This window comes from Colletotrichum tamarilloi, assembly GCF_030869305.1.
Source record: "Colletotrichum tamarilloi strain Tom-12 chromosome Unknown Scaffold_4.1, whole genome shotgun sequence".
In the NCBI taxonomy this organism is placed as follows: Eukaryota; Fungi; Ascomycota; class Sordariomycetes; order Glomerellales; family Glomerellaceae; genus Colletotrichum; species Colletotrichum tamarilloi.
The window spans coordinates 885,276-909,725 of NW_026849387.1; the positions used below are offsets into that span (position 1 = coordinate 885,276).

General features: G+C 53.6%; 10 protein-coding genes across 10 annotated transcripts; 4 read left to right on the forward strand and 6 right to left on the reverse strand.

The window, feature by feature from the left end:
• Positions 1–1,505: 1,505 nt before the first annotated feature.
• On the reverse strand, positions 1,506–5,782 carry CTAM01_01939 (PH domain-containing protein; the record flags this gene model as incomplete). Its single annotated transcript, XM_060517979.1, has 2 exons — positions 1,506–1,953; positions 2,016–5,782. 2 exons carry the CDS (start codon positions 5,780–5,782, stop codon positions 1,506–1,508), a joined length of 4,215 nt encoding a protein of 1,404 aa, XP_060387513.1.
• Positions 5,783–6,386: 604 nt separating this feature from the next.
• CTAM01_01940 (uncharacterized protein) lies at positions 6,387–6,779 on the forward strand (the record flags this gene model as incomplete). Its single annotated transcript, XM_060517980.1, has 1 exon — positions 6,387–6,779. One exon carries the CDS (start codon positions 6,387–6,389, stop codon positions 6,777–6,779), a length of 393 nt encoding a protein of 130 aa, XP_060387514.1.
• Positions 6,780–10,124: 3,345 nt separating this feature from the next.
• Positions 10,125–10,795, reverse strand: CTAM01_01941 (uncharacterized protein; the record flags this gene model as incomplete). The annotated part of the gene is made up of 2 exons (XM_060517981.1): positions 10,125–10,304; positions 10,766–10,795. 2 exons carry the CDS (start codon positions 10,793–10,795, stop codon positions 10,125–10,127), a joined length of 210 nt encoding a protein of 69 aa, XP_060387515.1.
• A 53-nt stretch (positions 10,796–10,848) lies between these two features.
• Positions 10,849–11,013, reverse strand: CTAM01_01942 (uncharacterized protein; the record flags this gene model as incomplete). Its single annotated transcript, XM_060517982.1, has 1 exon — positions 10,849–11,013. One exon carries the CDS (start codon positions 11,011–11,013, stop codon positions 10,849–10,851), a length of 165 nt encoding a protein of 54 aa, XP_060387516.1.
• A 3,050-nt stretch (positions 11,014–14,063) lies between these two features.
• CTAM01_01943 (uncharacterized protein) lies at positions 14,064–14,697 on the forward strand (the record flags this gene model as incomplete). The annotated part of the gene is made up of 2 exons (XM_060517983.1): positions 14,064–14,141; positions 14,317–14,697. 2 exons carry the CDS (start codon positions 14,064–14,066, stop codon positions 14,695–14,697), a joined length of 459 nt encoding a protein of 152 aa, XP_060387517.1.
• Positions 14,698–16,186: 1,489 nt separating this feature from the next.
• CTAM01_01944 (uncharacterized protein) lies at positions 16,187–17,209 on the forward strand (the record flags this gene model as incomplete). Its single annotated transcript, XM_060517984.1, has 1 exon — positions 16,187–17,209. The coding sequence occupies one exon, from the start codon at positions 16,187–16,189 to the stop codon at positions 17,207–17,209; it is 1,023 nt and encodes a 340-aa protein (XP_060387518.1).
• Positions 17,210–18,186: 977 nt separating this feature from the next.
• CTAM01_01945 (uncharacterized protein) lies at positions 18,187–18,642 on the forward strand (the record flags this gene model as incomplete). The annotated part of the gene is made up of 1 exon (XM_060517985.1): positions 18,187–18,642. One exon carries the CDS (start codon positions 18,187–18,189, stop codon positions 18,640–18,642), a length of 456 nt encoding a protein of 151 aa, XP_060387519.1.
• A 2,780-nt stretch (positions 18,643–21,422) lies between these two features.
• CTAM01_01946 (uncharacterized protein) lies at positions 21,423–21,958 on the reverse strand (the record flags this gene model as incomplete). The annotated part of the gene is made up of 2 exons (XM_060517986.1): positions 21,423–21,497; positions 21,572–21,958. The coding sequence occupies 2 exons, from the start codon at positions 21,956–21,958 to the stop codon at positions 21,423–21,425; spliced, it is 462 nt and encodes a 153-aa protein (XP_060387520.1).
• A 49-nt stretch (positions 21,959–22,007) lies between these two features.
• On the reverse strand, positions 22,008–23,047 carry CTAM01_01947 (uncharacterized protein; the record flags this gene model as incomplete). Its single annotated transcript, XM_060517987.1, has 2 exons — positions 22,008–22,346; positions 22,991–23,047. The coding sequence occupies 2 exons, from the start codon at positions 23,045–23,047 to the stop codon at positions 22,008–22,010; spliced, it is 396 nt and encodes a 131-aa protein (XP_060387521.1).
• Positions 23,048–23,799: 752 nt separating this feature from the next.
• Positions 23,800–24,132, reverse strand: CTAM01_01948 (uncharacterized protein; the record flags this gene model as incomplete). Its single annotated transcript, XM_060517988.1, has 1 exon — positions 23,800–24,132. The coding sequence occupies one exon, from the start codon at positions 24,130–24,132 to the stop codon at positions 23,800–23,802; it is 333 nt and encodes a 110-aa protein (XP_060387522.1).
• Between the last annotated feature and the right edge of the window lie 318 nt (positions 24,133–24,450).

The window sequence follows — 24,450 nt, forward strand, 5'->3', positions numbered from 1 at the left end:
ACGAGAAGGTGCGGTCCCCTCAGGGCCTCAAAGAGAAGGTGGGGAGGGGAGGCCCTCGTTGGCCCCCGTCCGTCTCGACGTCACAATTGGTGGTCAGTCTCCCAGAAAGAGGATCAAGTGGATCCCACGGCGCTAGAGATCGTCTAGAATCCGCGTATTCTGGGCTCGACCTCCGTGCCCTCGGATTCCTCTCATTCGACCCTCGCAAAGCCGTGACGAAGGAGCGACAATTCACCCATTGTAACGAGTGGAAAATGCGGCTCCTTTCCCCCTTTTCTTGCTCCAGTCTTGTATCCATTCTGAATTTTTTATTCTTAGATTAGGGACAGATGTCGAGGGGAAGGTGGGGTTGGAGGGAGGAGAGGCGCGGATCAGAGACCTCGTTCTGGAACTTCTGACCACCGGCCTACGTCGTCCAAGGCCGCCCGCCACAAGCCACACTGTTGAATGCGGGCTTCCTCGAGGGGAATGTGGCACATCAGGTTTTTCCTTGCTTTCTCCCGTCGCCCTACCCGTAAGGCAACGCGGCCAGGATGACTTTCCAACGGTTTACAGGGATTCTGATGGCGACTGGACACGTGAGGTCTTTCTCCCTTGCCGGAACACCTTGCCGGAGAGCAAAAGAAGTGATTTGGGGTAAGATGTGATACCAAGCGCTGCGTACTCCTGGTGTGCATCGACGTCAACCACTTGAGTTTACATCGTCATGATCTACCTTACCCCAAGGTGTTAAGGGTAGGGCGTACAGCCTAAATGTCCAAGTACCATCATACTGGTTGTACACAATTACACCAAAACCACGCCGAGATTCCCGAAACATGACCTCAAAGGTCCGGACCCGGCTTTCTGGTCGGCCGACTTTCTCTTCATCGAACACCAACACTAGCCCGCCAGACAGTTTGACCGAACCTTCCGGTCAACATCGATCTACGATTGCAGCCTTACATCGCGATAGAGTCCCCAGAGAAGAATCAGGCCATGTCTTCAGGCCATCAATGCCAATACTCTAGCAGTAAACTAGCAGCCTTTATTGAATTGTAACGGATGAGGCTGAGATCGCCATTATGAACAACTTCACAGCCTGACCATGGTGAACATTGTTAATCGTGTTCGCCTTCCCCCCTCTGTCCCGGTACATTAGGTAGTTCCTGAATCTACAACAGAGCCTCTGTCTGCTTCCATCAATAGTGTTGCAATAGAGTTAAGCCCCTCACTTCTTTGCCCTTTGTGCTGCCTTTGGGTGCGTCTTGAGTAGAGTGCATCATTGGTAACAAGAGAAGCGCATATTCATCTCATCACCCCCCAACCAGTGGTGGAGTAATGAATCCATCAAGCAGAGACAACCTGCAGCATAAAATCATCATCCAACGTAATCAAATATTATCCTCCATTTCGGAGTAAAACAGCACAATAGACTGTAAGGCTCTACAAGCCTCGATACGCTGTTCAAAAGCACGGCAACATGATATTACGCAATGCAACACAACGAGGCCCAACAAACTCCTCTACAACCCCGCCAAAGAGCTGCGCTCACTCATCAACGCTTGGTGATCCAACTTACAGCTCCCGCAATATGTATCGTACCACTCCCGCAGCGCCTCCTTCTTGCCTTCGTCAATACTCGACGTCAAGACCTTCTGGCCACTGCCACCACCGCCGCGCTTACTCTTAGCAGAACCGCCATCCTCCTCCAAAACAGTCTTGAGCTTCTCGCACCGCATCGTCTCGTCAGAGAGCCAATTCTCCCACTCTGACTGCACCATCTCCCGCTCGATGCTGTTGACGATGCGCATCGCGACGAGGAGATCGTGTCGATATGATCCGAGACGCTGTCGGGTCCGGCGCAGCCGGCGCGCGGTCGCTCGGCTCGTCGCTGATGATAGCGTCGACCCGGCGTCTTCGTATGGGCTGTCAAGGTCGGTGGCGTTGGCAACAAGTTGGAACGTAGTGAAGCTGTGATATCATGTTAGTCATCGTATCCCTGAACCCCAAACTGCCAATCGAGATTTACTTACCAGGCACTATCGGTAGGCCAACTGTTGTTATGGCCAACCGCACCCGTTGCCTCGCCCAGATCCGCCATGTAGATGGCCTTGCTCATCATCACGTTCGGGCCGACGCCGAGCCGCGTCATAAACTTGGCTGCTCGCCTCTCCGTCCACCAGGTCGAGCTTTCTTTGGACGTCAAGGCAATGTTCGTGAACGCGCTGACGGCCAGGACAAGAAGGATGAGTCTATGAGCCGTGACCACGCTGAAGAAAGTCTTCACCACGGCGATGGCCCACATGATGAGCGACGTCACCGCACTCTCGCCAAAGGAGCGCAGCGTTTCCAGGAGCATGGCTGTCAGTGTCCGCGGCTTGATGAGCTGCTTCCTTGACGCGGCCGCGTCGGCCGGGGAAAAGACAACGACTTGCGTCTGTTGCCCAATGTTTCCGTACACCTGGATTGCCCTCTTGGTCCGGCTGTGTGGGCCAAGCTTGCGCACCTGGTCCGTCGCGACGTCTGCAAGCTCTTCCGCATCGCCCTCGGCGTCATTTAGGGCCTGACGCTCGACCAAGTTCTTCGAAAACGTGGGTATCTTGGACCATTCCACCTTTGTGTAGATGGCCAACTTACACTTTGACTTGGCCACGTGAGTGATGACAACCTTGGTCACCAACTTGAAGTCTTGAGAATGGGGAAGATGCCATGCCGTCTTGGTGTGTGTCACAACATACGTTACGTGTTCTTGGAAGACATCCATGGTCTGGTAGTCGACAACGTCCACGGTCTTGGGTCGACCGATCATATCCTTGTAGTCGAATTTGAACTGGAACTCTCGCCTCATTCGGCCATGATCTGCGAGCGCCCAGGGCCCTTGGGCGATCTGTTGAGCTCTCCGCTCAAAGTAGAGCTTGGGGAAGACAAAGCTCTTGTCGCCAAAGAGCACATGGAAGCAGGCCTTGGCACTAATCTCAAAGTGCCGCTCTGCAACCATTCTCTGCATGTCTTCGGGTTCGAAAATTACAGGATGAGCGGGTACCTGCACTTTGGGGGTCTGCCTCGAACCAGGCCCTGCTAAGCGGAGTCTTGGTCCAAACTGGCTCTGGCGCTTAGCCGGGCGCCCAGAATGCGTGCCGTCATCGAACGGCGTATTTGACGAGACCTCTTCCCAGCTTTCAATGCTTGGGCTACGTTTGCTGTAGTCCTCGTATTCCAGATTGATCAGTGCCCGAATGAGCTCTGGCAACTCCATTGGCTCCTCAGATTGTAAGTCGTCGATGAGAAGGTTCATTCTCGCATGAAGGAGCTGGAGATTATCCAGGAAAATCTTGATGGTGATTCTAGTGTAGCCCGTCTCATTGCCATCCTCACCGAGGTGAAGGAAAATGAAGTCGCATTCCTTACCGGGCGCAGCTGTGACCTCGGCTATTATGTCGAGACTGATGGCATATGCAACTACAAGGCCCATTTGTTGTCCATAAAAGTACATGTTGTCCGGAGTGATATAGATACGGCCGTTGCCCGCCAGCCCCTGGCCGTGAGAGGGTGAGTCCTTGCCTGTCGAGCTCGACCAGGCGGCACGGAAAACGAGGACAAGCTTCTCGTCCAGAGGAGCATTCGGGAACAGAATCCGGAATTGGAGATGCTGGATTCTTAACTCTGGAGGGTATCCTGGAACAAAGGTCTCCACGGGCTGTCTGAATGGGGTGTGGGCTTGGCTGGGTTTTGCATCGACACTGACAGTCTTCCTGTGGCCAGTGGTAGGGGTTGGAGGCTTCTCTTCACCAGGCTTGCCCACCTCTCGGACTACTATTCCGAATGGATTTTCTTCCAGCAGGCCAGGGGTGCGAGGACGGCCTGGGCCAGACCCGTAGACAGTGCTCCAAGGGCTACTTCCCCAGTAGTTGGCGAGAACCGAAGTAGGCATGTGGCTCGTAGTGTCCGACCCTATACTTCTGTCGACTGAAAGCATCACAGCCGTTCGGCTGAGGTTTGTTGCTGCGGGTGGCCTTGCCAGCGTCAAAGGAGCCAAGGTTCCTTGAACTGGGTCCAGGGCAGGTAATCTTGAAGTGGACGAGTTCTTCGACCCAGCTTGTGGGGGGGAAGGGTATCCGGGAAGATGGCCGTGGCTTGCTATCAAGCCCGCGATGCCGCCAGCGCCGGGCGCACCGCCAGCAGCCCCCGCAGCTTCGGCACCCGCACCAAAGGTCGCTTTTCGGTGAAGATCTAGCTTCTGGATGATCCTCGCTGCATGATCGCGATTGCTTTCTCCCTCCTCACGCACCATCTCTCGGCCTAGGTCACGCCCAAGAGCAGTAATGGACCGACGCGGTGCACCAGCGTTTACGTCGAAGCTGGCACGGCCAGCCATGCTGCCGTCCGAACCAGGAACCGGAAGAGTGCCAGCCCGGTCAAAGCTACCGGAAGGCTCCTCGCCAGCCACGATGGCGTCCATGGACCTTGCTGAGAACTCGGGAAGTGGTGGCGGCGTGATGGAGAAAGCGGGATCGGCACCGGCGGGTGAAGAGGCGCTGTCTCTGTCCATGCTGGCCTCGAATGCTCTCTTCTTGGCCACCTCAAATACCTCCAGCCACTCAGTCAGCTGGTTCTGAGTCTCTGCCTGAAGAACCAAGGTCTGGCTCTTTGTCTTGACTTCGAAGCAGAATCTGCGATCCTCGGCAACGGCAGGTTTGGCATTGCACAAAAGAACACCAATCTCGTCACCTTGCAGAACACCTTGGGGCCCATTGATCAGCCAGCCAAAAATACCTTCTCGGCAATAGTACCAACGACGGACCCAGTTCGACCTGGCTGGCTTGCCGTAAAGGGTCTTGAGGAAGAGCCAACCCTGCTTCTCCGAGACAACGGCGGAACTTTCTTGTGGCTGGACGCTGACCGGACCTCTGGACCCCAGGAACTGAACTGTGGACGCACTGTAATCCTCCAGCTCCCGGGATGGCTTGAATGCTTGCAGTGTGCTTTCGCCGATATCGCGGCGCGCAATCTGTAGTTCTCTCTTGAACACAAACTCTGTGGTTTCCATCTCACGAGACCAGCCACGGATGCGATCCATCTCGGAACCCCACTTTGTCGATACGGCAGCGGCGTCGCGCGACCGCTTCATTTCCTTCCAAAAGTCGGAGCTGACACGTACAAGCAACTTGTCCAGGCTAAAGCGAATCTGAGGCGCAAGCTGGCAGAAGTCCATGGAGACCTTGAGATATGCCTTGCGGGTCTCGTACACGGCGAACGCTTCCTCTCTGATAGCAGACGGCTCCTTTGTCTTTGACTGGCTCATGTACCGAGCCATGGCTTGATCAAAGTTCCTCTGGGTATGGTCCAGAACTCTCCTGACTTCCTTGAAAGAGCGCAGGTCGGCGGCGACGAAGGAGCGGATGGGGTCAACAGATATGGTGTCCATTTTCCGCACTGTTGACATAATCTGAGTCCACCATTCCTTTGAGCCATCGCTTATCCGGCGCAGAGCGAGAAGAGTGTAGTCGTGATCGACGATGGCATCGGCGGTCGCGGCGGGTGGGAAGATCTTGGACAGGTAGGTGTTGACGCTTTCTTCGAGGGCTAGGATGTCACGGGTGACGCGAGACGTAGACCTGACATAGTCGTCAAGCCATTTCTCGACATTGTCGATGTGCTCTCCGAAGTGCTGCGCAGTGGATCGGAAGGTAGGAGAATCGAGGGATGCCTCGTTGAGGCCGACGGGAATCGCAGGACTTGTTTGCTTTTGCGCCGTTGTTGCAGCAGCAGCCAAAGCGACAGACGCCGCGGGCTCAGCCATCGTATGTGCAAGGATCGACGATGGTCGTCGACGTCGTCGGAACGACTTGGGAGTCGTTGGTTCGGTCGGTCGGTCAAAGATATATCATCTGTGTCTATGATGGGCGCTATGCATGCTCTACAGGTCCGGAAGGTAGGATTTCTTGTGTATTGGAGCGGAAGAATGCTGTGTCGCGAGTGGAAGTTGTAATGACGTCGGCGAAAGCCGCATTTGGGGAGTGCCACGGGTACAAGTTTTGGGAGGTGTGCTGTCAAAGTCAAGCCTCGCCTCGTCGTCTGGAAAATAGGCTGAGGCCCGGCGGTGGGGGAGCCAATGAAACCACTTTCGCTTCGCGCTTTAGCGTCCGCGTATACTGAGCAGTCCACTGTAGATTCGGCCGAGACCACCCCGCGATTCACTGAGACCAACCGCTAACGAGATTACCTCAGGCGGGGGGGCTCACGGGGCCTTACAAGTTAGGTAATAAGGTAAGGTGCCTACGGATACACTTGGAGCCTTGGAGGAACGGGAAGGCAGTTAAGCTCAGCCCAACTTTCCTTTTACGGAAAAGAAATGGCCCAAGCTCCCCGAGGCGCGGAGTGCGTGCTCCTTCCCTCAATATTCCATGCTATTGACGGCCACTTCGTTCCTTCTATTCTACGGAGTACTGCGTACCTACCCGTACCTATCCTTCTTCCATGGGGAATTTGGAGACAGCAACTCATGGAACCTTTGGCTTTTCTCCAGGTCTCCGCCACTCTCCTGCAAAGTCTTGTCCATCGTCGTACGAATACACAAGCTTCAAACAGGGTTTGCGCCCTCCAAAGTCTCAATGCGATGCGTCTCGCATTGGCCAAAGAAGAAGAAGAACAGTCTTTGCGGAAGTCGGCATCAGCCATGGCAACATCAAACATCATACCTAACACCCAACGAGCTTATAGTTCACTTCATTCCTTACAGGCCACTTGGCATACAGAAGCTGAAGCAGACTTCATACGCCCGTCCGCCTCCATTATAGCCCGACAGACGAACGACTCAGGTCTGGCTTATGCTCGAATCGTCAAGTAGACAAGTTTTCTCTCAACGACAGGCTCATGCTTGGGTAATGTGTCGCCGGTTTCCTGCACCTGCTCGACGTCTGCCGCCCACCACGCTTGCAACCACACCAATCCCCGGATTATCTGCCGCGAGCGAACCTGGGCCATCTGGAGTACAGCTTATCCATTTGCCGTCGAGATCGAGTCATGGACGCAAGGACGCGACATGTCAATAGCTGTCGTCACATATCTGACAAGGAGACAGCTGCCTCACAAAGCTCAACGAACTTAACCGGACCTCGCCATAGCTTGCCGTGCAGACTGCACACGCATCTGCCCCGTCAAAATTACTCGAGCTTCTCTGTTCGAAACACGGGGCTATCACGACTGGCCGGGACGTCGTCGTTGCTACGACACGCATCCACGACAAGATTACAGTCCCTAGCCTAATCCCTATCCTATCCTATCCTGGCACCCCAGACACTGGTTCGTTTCTGCAACGGGCTCGACTGAGTGGACTTTGTAGTGAAACAATGTTCCATCATCGGCGGGTGGGAGGAAACAACCATAATGGCATCATGTTGGCCACAAATGGAATGGATTGTCCCGTCGCCTACACTGGCACACTGGTCCCATTCGGAGCCGCGTGGCTGTCGACTCCGGACTGGACTGCTGGTGTCCTGTGCCCTTGTGGAGGTGGAGGGTCAGATCAATGCTAAAATCTCGGTCATGAGCGAGTCAACGTCGCCGTTTTTTTTGCTCTCCCGCGGGCAGCACAGCCCCTCAGCCCCTCCCGTGTGGCATTTTCATGCACCACCGACGCTCGCCGCCCACTGACAAGCAATCGGCTTGAAGCGATCAGCGGGTCTTCTGCATTGGTAGCAGCACATTTCAGCTGCTCAAGGGGCGCAACGTACTCGCCCACGGGCCCCCCTTATTCGGTCTCTCGTTCAGGTACTGTGTAATAGGTCCCCTGAGTTCTGCGTCTAGTATGTACTAACAGACTGCCTTCCAGTAACTCACATGCTCCTTCTGTCGGCTTTGCCGGGGACCTCGCATTCCTCACGTTGCATTGGGTATTTCCAACGCCTTCGTCAACCTCTCCCTCCTTCACCAGCCTCCCGGTTCCTGCGCCACACGCGGATCTCCCAGGGTGGGGGAGCACTCGCCGCACCGTTTCTCCTCAGACCGGCAGTCCCTGTTCTTTTTTTTGGATACACGCACTTTCGGAACCTCGAGATCTGGGGAAATCCCGTGGAGGACGATCGTCAATTTTCAGGGTTGCCAAATTTTCACCTCACTCCACGAGACAGCTACGCAATCGAACTGATCTCGCGTTGACGTGTACGAATACGTCTTCATGTCTTGCTCGCCAGTATATCAGCTGGTGATGATACGTGAGCAAAATACGGCAGCTGTCGATACCCATCCTCCACTTAGGCACGGGCACGATAGCTGGTGGCGACTATTGGCACAATCCCCGTTGGCTTCAAGACCAGGCATGCCTTGCGCAGGAAACCTGTCCAAAACGAACCGTCCCGCTCACCTGTGGTATTGAGCTCAAGGCTCAAGCTTGCCATGCTATTTTCGATCCAGCCTGAATCACTAGACAGATCCATGGATGTTTGCAAGATTTTCACTCAAGCGAATGTCGTCCCACTGGCGTCCGACGACAAATGATGCAGTAGGGATTGCCCTGAAGAAGGGCAGTTACATGCACAGCAATGTGCAATGGAAACGAATAGCAGACGAAATATGCCTTTCTGCAGGAGGTTGATACCGTCTCTGAACATTCAACTTATTTTCCCGTGCTCCGCCAAAGCCATAGGATCTCCTCCCGCATGACCGTGCGGCAAAGCAAGATTTGCGGGTCGCCGGCCCAGCCACTGGGGTAGGGATCTGCCGTTGAGTGTGGCGACACCAGAAACAACACAGCCTGTGAAGCTTGGCTTGGTGCTACCTTGGATGAAAATTCCGGGTCCGAAACCCCCTTCTCTTGGATGACGGGCTACTGAAATGTTCTGTATGGATTGCAATAGCCTTGAAAACGACAGGTTCTACACTCGCCGGTGGGAAACTCCATGTGACTCAGGTCAAGTGACGACAGTAGCGGTCACGAGCAGCCAACGGGTACTGGCTGGTGTCAAACCAGCCACCCGAGGTGCGGCAAACAACGGCGGAGCCGCCTGCATCGACGACAGGCGAAGGCCGCGGGGGCCAAAAATAGGTAGTCAGCAGACCTATCCGTACCTACAACTTGCCGCGACGGCACAGAAGCCGACTTCTGCCGACTTTGCTACGAGAGAGACTCCACAGCGTCCGCTTGTTCGACTCCACGATGGCCCGTTCTGTTGCCTTCTGCCGCGTCTATGGCCGGACAGCCGCCGCTCTCTCACTGTCCTCAGACTCCCAAGCGAGCATTCACATCCGTCTAGGGTGTCATTGCAAATCCACACTGTCTCTCCCTGCGATGCCGACACCGGGTCGCAGTACAGCCAGCTTCCGCCTGTATGAGAATGTAGAATTTGGCAGGGAACCACGTATTCGGATCTGTTTGCAAACGAATCCATTTTGCCACAATACCAATATGTCATGGTTCAATATTCCGTTCACAACGACATGGTACCCAGGTTTTTTGCTTGCTTTCTGGACATGTCTCTGGGCGATTACCCCCTTGTTTGAGTCAACAGCAACTGGTTAGGCATTTTGGCAACTCGATTGGACGGCAGATTGATTGTGATAGATCTCAATCCGCTTCTGGAGAGGTTCGAGAACGGTTGTTCCTGCAACCGGGCACTCACGAACGGGGCAGGCCATTTCCCAATCTGGTAATCTTGGTATGTAACGTCTCCTGATGACCATGACCTTGCTCATCCGCCTGTCCCCTGAACTGGCGCCAAAGTCGTTGCGCCATTAACGCGGCCATTATTGCTCAGCAAGCTTCCGCTGCGTCCTTCAGGAGTCAAGGGGAAGTTCCTAGGAGCGTTTGGACTCCAACCGTCTCTCCTCATGATGGACCTCTTGGACATTTCGCTCATGATTGGTCTAATATCAAGCCAGAATTTGAGTATTTTTGCCAATCACGATGAAGTCACTCGGCCTTTTCCCGTCCAGGCCCACATAGCCCGAATCTGGCCGTCAGCTCAATAGCCAATGAGGCACCAGAAGCCAGCTTTTTCCCAACCACACCTCAGCTCACCTCGGCCGCTAGCAAGGACTACAACCTTGCAAAAAGCCGTCTACAGGCTGTCATTGCTCGACGTTTACACCCTCGAGTCCTCGACCACCCTTTCTATATCTCCACAACGATGTTGGATCCCGTTCCATTAGGACGGACCAACCCCCATCGGCTCGGCGGCGATGCGAAGTTCAGAAGGGAGGAGGGCAATCCCACGCTTCCGGAAACGCTCTATACGCCAGTTCTCAGACGGAATAGCAACGCTGCCATTGCGGTACGCCGCGCCATCTGGTTTGATATCGCTGTCCAAGGCGGAGCCCGGCCGGGACTGTAGGCGGTTCAATTTAGTGTTGTTTCCCTAGCGGTTCTTCCTTTGGCTTCTTTGGCCGCTCCAATCATGGTCATGCCCTGAGTCTCGTGAAAGTCGAGCCGGCCCAACAACTGCGACCCTATTCTCCAAGGAGGTCTAAGTTGCATATGGAGAAGCCCAGTCGTGGTCAAATACAATGCTATGCGGGCTATTGGGTCTACCCGCCGTCGCGGCCGCGCCTGCGTCGTTTCAAAGGCGATCTGCTGCTAGAACCTACATGATGCAGGGCGAGACGCAGAAGCGTCCTCAGGCACATGCAAGTCATAAAGGTACTAATAATTGGTAGAAAGTGAGAAGCAGCGTCTGAACCACACGACTGGCCAAGACAGACAGGCCATTTTATGACGATTATCAGAAGACGCCTCATTCATCTCCGATGAGGTCTCAGCAAGGCCAAAGCAAGATTGACCATCACTAACGACCTCTATCGCCATGGCTGTCTTGGCCATGGCGTTGGCTCTGTGGGCTTGTCGAATGTAGTCATGCCTTATCCCTGGTCTAACTAACAAGATACGAGCCACGGTCTTTGGATCGTCAAAGGTGGACAGATACAGTCAGGTGCATAAGGGCAACCTCCTGACGGAACCTCAGGATAGTTTCCTAGCGTCAGACGAGTCGACATAGGCAGCTCGAATTTCTCACGCCTGCATGATTCAGTACTACCCATCCTAGGTAGCAAAAGGTCTGGACCTGCGCAGGCTGGTGTGCCCTTGAGCATGATATCACAAATGTATTCCAATCACGGCAGCCCTCGCGATGATTGTACGCCGAAGGCTCTACTCAAGCAGATCTGATACCTCGCAAAAAGAGCAAGGTGCATGATCAAGGAACATGCGAGCAGGTGAAAGATCACGATGGGTAACATTTGCAATATGATATATCGAAATTTGCTTATAGTGAGAAGGCCCGGCTCGGATGGTTTGAAATGACCGCGGAAGCGATCTAGACGGCCCCGGTGCAGACCCTGCGAAAGGGTGACCCGATCATGGGCACTTGTCAGACGAAGTGCTACATGGACCGTAGACGTCGAGGCTACGGCTCAGTCATACTTTCGTTCACCCCACTTCACTGAGCATCGGTTTGGAAAGAAACTGGCAGCTCTTCAACCAGGACGCACCCTGCATCTCAGCAGCCAGGGGTACGCTTTTCACAAGATACATGTGAAAGGAGGCGCTTGGGGTTGGTGGGTGCCGGCAAGCAAGGGTAGGTATTCTTTGAGACAGAAACATTCCTGACAAGCAGTGACAAGTCCCGATTGTTTCTTTTCTGTCAATCGGCTGTCCGGGAACTTAGGCAGTTGGGTTTGCGGCTTGTGCGACGGCAACGACAAGTCGGAGGTGTCTCTCGTCGGGCCTGTCTCTAGCCGGAGAGACACGGATTCAGATTCAAAATTCAGACTTTATGCGGACGAGTTTCTCGTGGGATTTATCAAATCAAGACAATTGGCCGTGGACTTTTGCGAACGCAACGGAGTACAGAGAGGGGGAAAGTACCGACCTGGTGAGAAGATACCAGTGGACCTCCATGGTATCCGTACAGTACTTCAACGACACACTCTGTTCAGTACGAGGGTACTTGGCCCGAGGGTGGCGGCAACCTGCGATTACAGGACTAGAACAACAGGCCCAGGAGCCCGGATTCCCTGTGTGTCCTCGATCGGCAAACACAGGAATCTCAGGCAACAGATGCACCGCACAACGTATTCGTACGGAACGAGATATACAGGAAGCAAGATGCGGCTACCACGACGACTTACCTGCCTTGTCTGGAATGTGGACGGACGGCGTAGGAGGGTTGGTAACAAGGGTCGAGTTTAGGCTGCTTTTGCTGTCCCATACTTTCTTGTTGTTCGCACAGGCCACGGAGCTCAAGGACTAGGACAGCTTGCCTACTAGTGGGAACGCAACCCATGCGGACAGGTGTTCAAGCAAGATGTCCGCCTGAAATGCCAGCTCTGGAGGCCACCTCGCGACCACATCACCGTATTTCACTTGGGTATGACGTCCGAGTCTCTTGATTACCTGAGGCACGCGATCTCTCGCCTTCCCTCGCCTTGCGAAAGACCTCTGTGGCGTGTACGAGGACGCGAAGCCTCTGAACGGGCCACGGACGACACCGACAAGTCACAGGTGCCTTATGCAGACCTGTGGAGAGGTACACACGGACACTGGACTGAAAAGAACGGACCAAGAATTCGGATTGGGATGGCTTCCACAGGTTCTTACAGAAGGCGGAGAGAAGTTGGAAGGGCGGCGATGGCTACAAGTGACCTTAGTCGGGCATGGCAGGGCATGGCAGCACGGCCAGGCCTACGCTTGCATCTGCACTGACATCGGTCATTCTCAGCTCGCTGCTGGGGATTTTGGGCTCTTTTGCGGGATCCGACGGTTCCCATTCGCCTGACCTCTCGGGTTCTGTCATTGAGCATATGCAGGTCGCAGCACAGCCCTGATCTTGTACGGCGGTCCCTACTATAATTTCTGGGGACCTTTTTTCGCCCTCCGTCAGTCTCTTCGCAAGTTTTTCGCCGCCGCCGCGCCGCCGTCGCTTTCGCTCGCTCGCTTCATGCAGAAGCGCATGCGCTGCGCAGCGCAGCTCGGCATGTAGTTTGTACAGACTACAGAGATCGGATACTCTTCTTTTTTTCCCACCCGTCTCTGAACCTTTTTTTAGAGTCTACATCGGTTTGGATCCAGAAAAAGCGAAAAGATTTACACTTTACTTCGCTGCTCATTGCCGTCAACCGAATCTGCCGCGATTTTCTGAACCGGGATCGGGGCCGAAGGAGGGTGGACGGCAAATTAGAGGGAGCAACCTATGCCCAATTCTTTTCACTATACTTTGGTTTACGGATATTTTGCCTGGGACATACTGTATCAGTACGGGCCCCGAATCGATGCCGCAGTCTGTTCTGACCCAAAGACAGATCTACCAGAGCGTTTTGCGCCGTCTCCGGTGCCCCGTACCTAAGCCCATAGGAATCGCTCGTTTGCCTGTTTTTCGCCTTACCACGCCCGACCTAAGCAAGCCTTACCCGGGGGTCGAATGGATTGCCGAGCCTGGTTGTTCGTTGCGCTTTGTCACCTCTTCGCATCGTGTTGGCGCAACCTCGAGATTGTTGGAAGGATCTTCAAGACTTATCCCAGACTTTCTCTAGGTCGTCTTTGGAGGTTGTATTCCACAGCGTTGGGCCTATAGCGAAATGTGGCGCAGATGCAAAAGACGACGCACGCCTCAGACAACGCTTTTCAGAAGCCACGCTCTCTGAAGTTTGGAGAGTCTAAACCAAGATGGGAAACATATGTTTGTAAAATCTTGACCCAAGAGGAATAGCGTGAAAAGACAAAAACCACTCGAAGTCATTTTGTCGCTCGTAACGTTCCGACTCAACGGGCAGTCTGCCACCTCGCCTCAGTCAGCGGCACTTCACCACCACCAGCCAACATGACAACGTTTGGTTACATCGCTTTCACAACTCTCACAGAAGGGTGTTGCCAAAGGCGGCAGAGTAAAAACCAAAGACTGAAGGGGGGAGGGGGAAAGGTGCTGGCCCAAGCTTGCGGCGCACGCAGGCGACGGCATCCGAAGCATTCAGGGAATTCCTGGCTTGCCCTAGGCCACCTAGCCTAAGCTTGCCAACCTGCCAAACCTTGCTTCGGCTCACTAAGCTGTGTGGCTGCTTAGTTTATTGTGTACACGGGCACTCTGCAACTTGACATGGCCAGACTCACGACATCCGTGCAAACGCCAAATAGTGGGAGGGAGGTGTGGTGTGTAGCTGCCTCCTTGGCCCATGTACGTTACTTAGGGCCTGTCCGGAGCGGGAGTTACTGAGCCGAGGTGGGCTGGAAACTCACTACTGCGTTGTGAGGCCAAACGAATTTGGTTGACATGTTGGCAAAAGAAGATGAAGAGCGCATGAGTGGAATGGCGATGGCGAACGGACTGAACTCGAGAGGCCAACGACCAGCGCAGGTCCATGTTCGTTGGAGTCCTCCCATCGACCGACTTTGACGTGTCCTATTACTGGATATCGTTACTAGATCCGCCACGGGCTAGGATGCTCTACGAATATGCAGGTTGGCATGAAGAGGACGAGCATCAACGGCCCCAACGCCAACGCCAACCACGAAGCCAGCAAGCCTTGGTCTCCAGCTTCCAGCTCCCCCCGGCCGCCGCCGCCGGCCCTCAGCTCCATAGTATATCCGGTCATGGAGGTAACAGGGCCCCGTTGGGAGAGGAGAGGGAGAGGAGAGGGAGCAAGATGCATGGAGATCCGGGTGAGGCGAGGAGGAGACCTGGAAGCCGGCCCAAGATGCATGCACCGCGCACCGAGGCTACCTTAACCTGAGGCCTACTTGCGTAGCTACCTATATCCGTATGGATACAGAAAGAGCCAGTCATTCAGAGTACCTGATGCCTAGGGCCTGTCCTTGGATCAGACACAAGTACGGTACTGGTCCATGGCTACCTTATACATGTACCTCTAGGAGGCGCCTACCTACTGTGTATAGCAAGTAGTCCCCGGCGCCATAGGGAGATCCGATGCTACTGCACAGCGCGCTGCGCTGCCCCCGCTGGCGTGCATCATCCAAGGATGATGGATTTTCTGCCTTCCTGTCTCTGCCAGCTAGGTACCAATTGTGGTAGTGTATTTTGAACTCGGAGCTCTAGGTTCTATGTAAGATCCGGAGCCTGAGAGATCTGGGTCTGACTCTCTGGTTCTGGCTCTCTCTTTCTCTCTCCACTTGCTCCTCAACTCGTACGGGGTGCAAAGAGCGAGGAGCAGGGAGTGGCTAGTGACAAGTTCGTAGTGGAGGTAACCTGCCACACCCCTCCACTCCCCCCCCCCCCCTCCCTCTCTACTTGCGCCCTCTTCCCGCCTCTTGGACCATGGACCATGGGGACCGCCTGCCGAAAGACCGGGCTGGTCGAGGCGAATGGGGAAGAGAGGGTACCAGTAGTCACCCAATACCTATTTTTTTTTCCCTTTGGGGTGGGCGGGAGTGAGGTGCGCAAGGTGCAAAAAGAGAAGCAGTACCAATACTCCGTAGCGGGACAAGGTCTAATGGGGAAAAGACTCACTTTTGTGTACCCTGGTACTTGACCTAACCGCCAGATGCACCCCTGTCCCACGCATAAGTCCAAGTCCTCGGGTACTCGTCACTTCACCGTACCGCAGCCGCAGCAAGCACCACACCGGATGGGAGCGAGTTTACTACCCAACTCGTACCCCCATGACAGGCCCTGACTGCGCTGAACAGCAGTGAACACGACTGGGCAAGGAAGGTTGACCGCAGGCTCTTTCTCTCAGGTCCCGTCTCTCTCTCTCCAAGCCCCAGCCGGGCCCCAGGGCTGTCTCTCTCTCGGGCGATTATAACACCCCACCACCCTCGCACCACATCCTGTCTCTTCTCACCCTCCCTCTTCCTCTTCACGAGCTCTTCGTCTGCCTTCTTCTTCTTCTTATTCGCGGTAGCAGGCGTGCAAGCCAAATATCCCTTGTTATCCTCCCGGAATCCTTGGGACCGCCCAGCTCCGTCATCACTTGTTTCCTTTATTACTTCATTTTCCCTCCCCCGTCTATCCTCCCCCTCCCCCACCCCGCTGTTCTCGAGGTGTCTATCAAGATTCAAGATCAACAAGAATACCGTCCAAGATATTAAACATCCAAAAGACCCTCCCCTATTCGAGACTTATCCTTGACGACCACAACGACGACAACGATAACGACCAAACCGCCTCTTTTTTGTCATATCTCACGCCAACTGATCCTCCCCGTTCCTCCTCCGGTCACAGACTCTCCTCCATCCTCCACTCCAGATATCCCCGCCATCAACATGCCTGTTCAACTGCTACCAGCCTCTGCGGCTGCTTTCGCCCCGAGAGCCTCATCCGTCAACGTCGTGCTGGGATCCAAGGTCGAGCCGTGGTTGACACAGACACTGAAGCGCATCAACCGGATCAAGCGTCCACTCAACAGCGTCCCTCAACATCAAAGATGTCTGACCGAGACACTTTCATCGCCCAACGCCATCTGGACTCTCACTTCCATCATGCTCCCCAAGGCCCCGGAATCCGACTTGCGCCAGGATGAGAACCCTCTCGTCGAGGCCCTGTTCAACTACCAGCTTCTCCACATCGAGGCCTACATTGTCCACGTCGACATGGTCCTGCGCAACGAGGTCGCTTTCAAGCTCACCACCGACTCAATAGACGCCTTGGTCGAGTACCACAAGGAAATTCACTGCGTCGACAGCAAGGCCAACACCTATGACTGGTCTGAGAAGGACCAACAGTGCAAGAAGCTGCATGAGGATTTCGTCCAAGCCATCAACAAGTTTGTCTACCGCACACATGTCACTGCCTTGGAAGGGCTCGAGGAAGAAGGCGCTGGTGAGCTGCTCTCTGGTAAGAGCGAGGAGGTCAAGAACAACATCATGGGCCTCATGAAGCCCTTGCTGCCTCCTCCTCCCCGTGTTGTCGATGTCATCAGACAACCACCTCTGCTCCCCAGCTCACCCGCCAACGCCAGCATCTGGTCGCAACCCCCTACGCCGGCCAGCCTAGTCGCCGTCGATGCGTGGAGAGTCCTGCCATCAAGTCCGAGCATTGCTTCCACATCTCAGGAGTCAACGCCAATCTGGGCCAACATTGGCATGAGCGAGGTTCAGATCCCCTCCCCTACGCCTGCATACAGCCAACCTTTCTCCACGGCCGGGTTCTACTACAGTGCACCAGCAATCACGGCGCCCATCCCAGCATTGCCTCTCCCCAGCATGTTCACGCCTCAATGTGGTGTGAGCGTCGGCTACGGTGGCTTTGGCTGGGATCGCTACCAGGAGTACACGACGACGATGTGACAACCAGAATCCGTTGCATCTGAGACTTACCCTGTCGTGACGACCTCATAAGCATTGCCAGGCACGATGGTCCCATGTTTCCCGGAGAAAAGTTGAATTCTTCTCGGTCTGCTTGGCATAGAATCATCCACAGGCATATCGGCGTTTTGCATCAGCAGGGGAGCGAACGGTGTTACGGGACTCGCGAGACAACGAAACAAAAAAGATATAATTGGGGGTTTTTTCTTTTGTCGGCAGCAAGCGAGCGTATGATTTTTTCACAGTCTTTTCGATATCCGGGGAACAACAACCACCACCACTCACTCTGCCGCAAGCTCGGTCACCTTTCATTCGAATCATCTCATCATGGCTGGGTCCGGGGCGGGCATTTGAGTGCATTTACATTTGGGTTGGGGGGTTTTTCGAACATATAGGCGGCCTGTTCTCTTTTCCCCTTTCTCTACTATTTCCTTTGGGTCTTCTCTCATCTACACAAGAGGAACACGCAGCAATGCAAAACCCCCCCCGCTCGGCTCCAGGCCTGGAGCCCGAGACAGAAGAAACCGACAGCCTTTCATTCTCGATTCCCCCGTTTTGGTTTTCTATTTTTTCTGGTCCTATTTTCTTGTTTGGTTTAAGAGGCTTTCTTAGAGATACCCCCATCGGCATTACACTGGATCGGAAGATACCAACAGCTGCGCATTTTGCTTTCTTTTCCTTTCCTTGGGCTTGGGTTCTTGTCTTACGGATGATTCATGACAACCATTTCACGACCAATGACGAATATTCACGACTGCGCGCTCAACGATACGAATCAAGACGACGTTGCTCCAGGCTTGATGCCACGACATACGATTTTCTTGGTTTTCTTCGCTTCGCACAGGCTATCGAATTGCAGTTACAGCAAAAGGCTTGCAAACCGGACCGGATCCAATAATAGCAACGCTTCTTTGCGAAAGGTCGATAAACCCAAACAACAATCATCGCGTAGCTGAGACATGGTTGTATCAGGGATGCAACTGTCAAGGCAGACACTGGCATGTCGACAAGATCTTTGGCTTCAGCCGTCCCCTCGAGGCTCATCGCGGCGCCCAAGGGAGACGGCTGGCATGGAAATGGAGGAGAGATGGGACTCGAATCAACAGAATAAAAGAAGCTGGGCATCGCAGAAAGAACCATCTTGCTGGGCAAGATACGATGCAGAGACCTCTGGCCACAGTCTTGGAACCTCTGCTATCACACTCACGATAATCCCCGCTCGACTTACATGGGCGCGAACGAACCCAAATCAGGCCATGCTGATTACCCCACCTGGACACAAGTACGACACTACGGAAACCTGCGAGTCGGGACTGGATGTGAACGGAACGTTGTTACCGGGCTGGGGGTCATTGTGTGGAACCTGGGGAAGGGGGGTCGCGCCCGTGGCAGCTTCGAGGAGGGGGGGAACGTGAGCAAGGGGCAGGGAGGAAGAGGCGACGTGTAGCTCGCCCTCCTGCATGAGAGACCCCGCCGTCACCGAAGAAGATTCGGAGAAGCATTAAATTGCTTGGGCGAGGGATCAAGAGTCGCGTGGGAACACAAGCCGGGTTTCTGGATCTGCTGTGCAGGTCAGATAACCTTGACTTGGCCGTTTCTCAAGCGGCAGAGGGTGCAGGAAACCCTTTTCTCTTTTTTAGCAAGGGGGGAATATCATGAGCGACCTTTGGCAAACCCTGGAGGTTTTTTGGCCCGGGTCTGGCTTACACGCAGCTCAAGTGTGATTTTGCATTTTACGCTATTAGTTAATTCGAACAAAATTCTGTTCACCAACATGTGTCTTACGTGTCTCTTTCCCCTCGTGCATAAGTGACTTTTTTTTTTTCAAAAGATTTCAAAAAAAAAAAAAAAAAAAAAAAAAAAAAAAACCCTTCTCCCTTCACTCTTTTACCCCAAGTGTGGAGGTCAACGAGCAGGCATGTGGGTTGTGCCAGCTGAGGTTGAGATGTTGGAAGAGAGCATTTTTACAGTGAGTAAGCGTAAGGAATAAGTAATTGAGCCGGCGAAACCCTGAAGTTGAGGGTTGAGGGGGACCTTGAGATGCTGGGTTGATGGGCGTGATGGGGGGGAACAGAGTTGGGACGCTCGCATGTTCACGCACTTTTGGGAAAGAAACAGGAAAAAGATCTGCCCCTCCATCTTGAGGTTTTCTTTCGTTTTTCAGCTTCACCTCAGTAAGGGGAGAGGATAGTGGAGGGGAGGGGAGGGGAGGGGGAAAGGGTGGTGTCGAGTGTGGGTGTGCTTATCCCCTTTGAAAAACAAGCCCCCGCGTTTCTACATTTCTACGTTTCTGCATGTTTCTCTATTTTGGGTATCAAGTTTCGACAGGACCGTCCATCCCGGTCTTGGGGAAGCAGTACTATCTACATAGTAGACCCGCGAAATCTGACAAGCACAGCTCGGCTGCGGCAGGGAGTCGAGGGGAAGGGCTGGATAGGAACCCAAGGCGCATAAAGTCGGGCAGATAAAATGCCAGTTTGGGCAGCCTCGAAAACCAAAGCCAACATCAAAAAAGATATAAAAGGTTTTTGAAGGGTCCAGGACCAGGTTCGGACGGGTTAGCGATGGTCCTTGAGGTTTTTCCTTTTCCTTCTTCTTAAAGTCAGCGCTGTGCATCCAACGCATAACTCGGCAAAGACACTTACACCTTTGAGAGTTCGTCACTTTAAGGGGCAAGCTGTTTCTAATGGTCTCCAAGATCGTTGTTCGCGAGAGCGACCGGTCCTCAGCTGAAAGCGTCTTCGGAGCTGGCAGTTGACTATATTGGATTTTAGTATTGTTCTAGAGGCAACAACAGAAAAGCTACCCCTAGAGACGTTTGGTACAGATTACCTGCTCAGAATGCTGTCCATCCTCTTTGGTCTCGGGGCAGAAGCTGCAGCAAGGCAAAGATGAGAACCAACCCTATCGAGACAATGTAATATTCATGATTTGGCGCGCGATAGAAATCGACTTCTGGACTTCCCACACCTGTCTAGATCAGCCAACTCTTTCTAGACAAGGGCGAGAGCAAGAATCTTACAAAAAAGTGAGCTTGTCCAAAGACTGGGCGGCATTGAGCGGGAAGTTCTAGAAGGCGGGGGTTTCTAGGGACGATCAGCGGGTATCACTGATCACTGCGTCTAAGCGTTTGCCGGTGGGCACACAAAGTGATCAACCATCCTGGTCTGGCCGCTGTCGGTCAGTTGTCGCACGCCCAGCTTACACATGTCCACCCCCTACGTGGACCACACCACCACCATGCTTCTCGGAACACGGTCCAGCTCCCAAGTCGGCCCTTTGCTGGCAGGCAGACGCTCGCACGGACGGGGAACGTCTGAACGTCGGGGGAATTATTGTTCTGTCGGATGTCGACAGGCGAGACAGGTGTAACGGGCGGCCAGATGGGTTCAACCGGCCCCGGGGAACGGGGATATAGAAGCAAGGGAACTTTGGCACGGTTTCAACCATGGCATTCGGCTCTCTGGTTACGACACGCAAGAGTTTCGCTATTGAGACGGCGTTAAAAGCGAGCACGCGATAGAAGGAAAAGGGGCAAAGGGGGGAGAGGCCTATTTCGCGGTGTCTCGAGCTCGGCTACTCAGCTAAAATAAGGTGGGCGTTTGGAAACGGCATTCTCTCTGGTTATTTGAGATATAAGATTCGTGTTGGCATCTATCATGTTTTGGGATGCAGGTGGTGCTGACGGGTGCTGGGGATGGTGCCATCCGCCGCTGCTGAGTTGTTTGAGGCTTCACGGAAGGAAGAGTTACGCGTCCCCGTTGGAATACTGCGCTGAGTGAGAAAATTGAAAGAGGTTGCATGTTGAATACAAAGTGTCGCAGTCGGTAGGTTGTTTAGGGAGTGGCAGATTTCAGGCTGAAAGTCTCCTACTTGAGAGATCGTGGGAGTCGGGCATTTGACTTTGCTTGTCAAGTGTCGACAAGAGAATGTTGCAGCTTGGCGACTCTAAGCTCGCGACGCATGAAGAGTTGCATGGGGTTGACAGCTCCGACGCATAAAGAGGGGACATTTTGCTCCGCGCTTGATACGAAGCAAAACTGCTCTTGCCCTTTGCTGTTTCGCCGTTTTGCTTTTCCTCTTGTGCGGAATGTCTATGCCGACAACGAGAACTTACACTAGCCCGGAAGTGGAATCCTCGAAAGCTGAGTTTGGCGGGCCAAGTCTAGTTTCTTCGCAGTAGCAACGTTCCATGTCACAACCCTTGGTCGGCATTCGGAGACGGAGGGAAGAGAGGGGGGACGGGAAGGAAAGTCAAGGTGATGCTGAACTGACTTGATAGGATCAACCCAGAAGATCAACGACAGCCATAGACAGGCAGGGAGGGTGTGGCTTGCTACTTACAGCTCGCAGGGATGCGAGCCTGAGTTGCGGCTGAGTCGCCCAAAGAGGATGGTGGGGTGTTATGGCGGGCAGGCCATCTTGCTTGCTGTCCGTGCAAAGATACATGCTCTCCCGACAAAACTTTCCCTCTCGATGAGCAGTCAAACGTGGTGGCCACGGTGGTGTGGTGTTGGTGGCTGAGCAGATCCGCGGTGCTCCAACTCCCATCTCACTTTGAAACGAAACATTCTGTGGGGGACTCGCGAAGAGTCTGTAGGTATTCGTTTGGACAGCCGTCTCGCTCCCACATTGGTTGGCGTACGAAACCGGTGTCATGGACGGAATGGGCTCCGGAGGGGTTCCGGGGGAGAGCATGCTCTTGTCTGGCTTGTCTGCCATTTCCGCCATCAACCAAGAAGGGGGGCGACCTGCGGATGCGACCGAGACTCAATTTCGCCTAGATGCCTTGCGACGTCTTATTGGGTCGCGGCAACGAGACATGATTTGGCGTGGTTTGGTCAAGGACGAGTGTGGGGAAAGGCATTGGATACCGTTGGAGGGGATCCGCGATGCCGAGTTTGGGGTCCATCTGAGATATGTCGCTTTGGCAGCCATGCCCTGGAGCGGAATGACGGTTTGAAGGGTACTTGGACCAGCCGTTCTGCATGGCGAAATTTGTGTCGAGAGTTTCGTCTCGGGAGCTGCTCGTAGCATCTACATCGTAGGCGAAGTTGATCTTGTAGCCTACGCGCGATGGGAAGAGCGTAAAGGCCTCTGCGAACTCTGAAGCTCGAGCCTGGTACAGTCAGACGTTGAACACCACTCAGGGGCGGCCGAGTGCGCTCGCGCGGCTGCTATTCGAGGCAAGCCGCTTGACATCGATTCGATTATGCTTATGGGGTCTAGATGAATCCTATGTCGCATTCCAACAAATCGGACGTCGTTCCTTTGCGAGGATCGACAGGTCTAGGACCATCCTGGGTTCGCCCACATGTAGGATTGAGGCGTCTTCGGCGCTTGTCAAAGACGTGGGCGTATCCGGCACTGAGATGTCTGTTCGCCATGATCATCGACGCTGAGTGGGTTTCAGCAGCGTCTTCGTCAAGCTGCAGATTCCCAAGCCGGGCACTGCTGCCAAGTGATCAACGATCCGACAGCAACACCAAGCTATCTATATCAATTGACTATTGTCGATGCGCGGAAGGGCTGCGACGAGATGGCGGATATGGCCACGATTGAATAATTCGAAGAGTTCCTTGAAATAATGATTAACGCCCGGCTTTGATCGAGTAGGCATTACATTCTACCTTTGCTTCAGTTTTCTTCCAAACGCCTCGCCAACCTCCGACTAGCTTGGCACCTAAGGGCCGATGTTAGATACTGGCGGTAAGAGGGAACATGAATCAGATAATGTGACATCAGAGGTCAAAGAATACATACGTCGCAAATTGACCACGTCGGCTTGATAGTTTGACCATCGACACGGGTGTTGGTCATGTAGATGGAAGTCCGGTGTTGGAGAGGAAAATCTCGAAAGCATCGGTAGGTTATAACAGCCATGGAGTGTCCGTACTTGCTCTATTGGAATGTCTCTTCCTCGATTTTCTCCCCTCTTTTCATACCTAGGTACTTGGTACTTTTTGCTTTCAGCGATGAAGGAGAGAGGGAAGGAGGAGATGCGCCCATGGCACGGCAAGAAAGAACTACTTTCATCATGGAAAGCTCTTCCGCACTGCGGTGCTACATCATGTGTGTTGGTGAAAGTGGAAACAGCAGCTCTTGCTGCGTTACCATCTTGCCAGAACTAGTTGGAAGGAGCAAGAACGTAGGAACAAGTTCTCATCCGTGGGTAAACCTAGTTAGAGGGTCGCAAACTATTCAAATCGAACCAAATTCCATCGCATATTCTAGGTGCCACTTGTACGACATATTGTCTACGCTGAAGAATGGGTCATGAATTTTGATATGGAGAAAAGGATTACAGGTTGGCACCACATAGTCCATAATCCCATTAGAAAGGCTGTCATTGTCACTGGTTTAAGAAATACGTTCAGGCTTGAACCTTGAGACCAGGTGCTATCGCCATTTGTGAGAGTATTTGTTGATTATATGACAGGCTTGGTCGATCAGTGTATAGTCAAGCTAGCTTCTGCCGCCCACAAAACGATCGCTGCCACGTCGCAATGAAGCCCTTTCGCTACATGAGAATGCGAACACGCCATTCCCGCTCAGGATGTTTCTTTATTGCATCAAAGCTTCTGGTCATTCTCAAACCATCTATTGAGGATCTTGATTTCCTCGTCAGTGAGAGCGGCCTTGTCGGTGCCATGTAGTGAGATGACGTAGGCCACAAGACTACCAGACTTGGTGGGTTCGTCGGCCAGTCCGCGAGTCTCGAGAAGAAAGCGTGCCCGCGATGGATCTTGGACAAAATCGGAGAGGAGAGACAGCTCATCAGAGTCGAGGATGGGGCAGGCGTCATTGTTGCGGTTGATGATCTCCTGTGCCAGAGTGTGGCTTTCGATCATCTCGCGAGGAGAGGGACCCGTATAGGGGGCAGATTCGGCGGCGGCGGCGGCCATGGGAATTGTTTGGAGGTGCAAGTATCGGTATGTATGTTAACTTTCGACGAATTGTGTTCAGTTGATGGAGATGTGTCGGTTGCTGATGAGAATGCAGACGAAGTTTGGTTTTCCTAACCGCAGAGGCAACGTGGGGTTTTATGCTGATACGCGAATGCACTGTTGTTTGTCTAGGCGATCGTATCTTGTATCAACCAGCAACATGAACAGGCACCGAGAAAACCTCGATCTTCGCTTCCAACACTGAACACAACATACTGTGCAAGGAAATGAAGCTGAGCGATGGCAGCAAGGGAAGCAGTGCCTAAATCAGGCAAC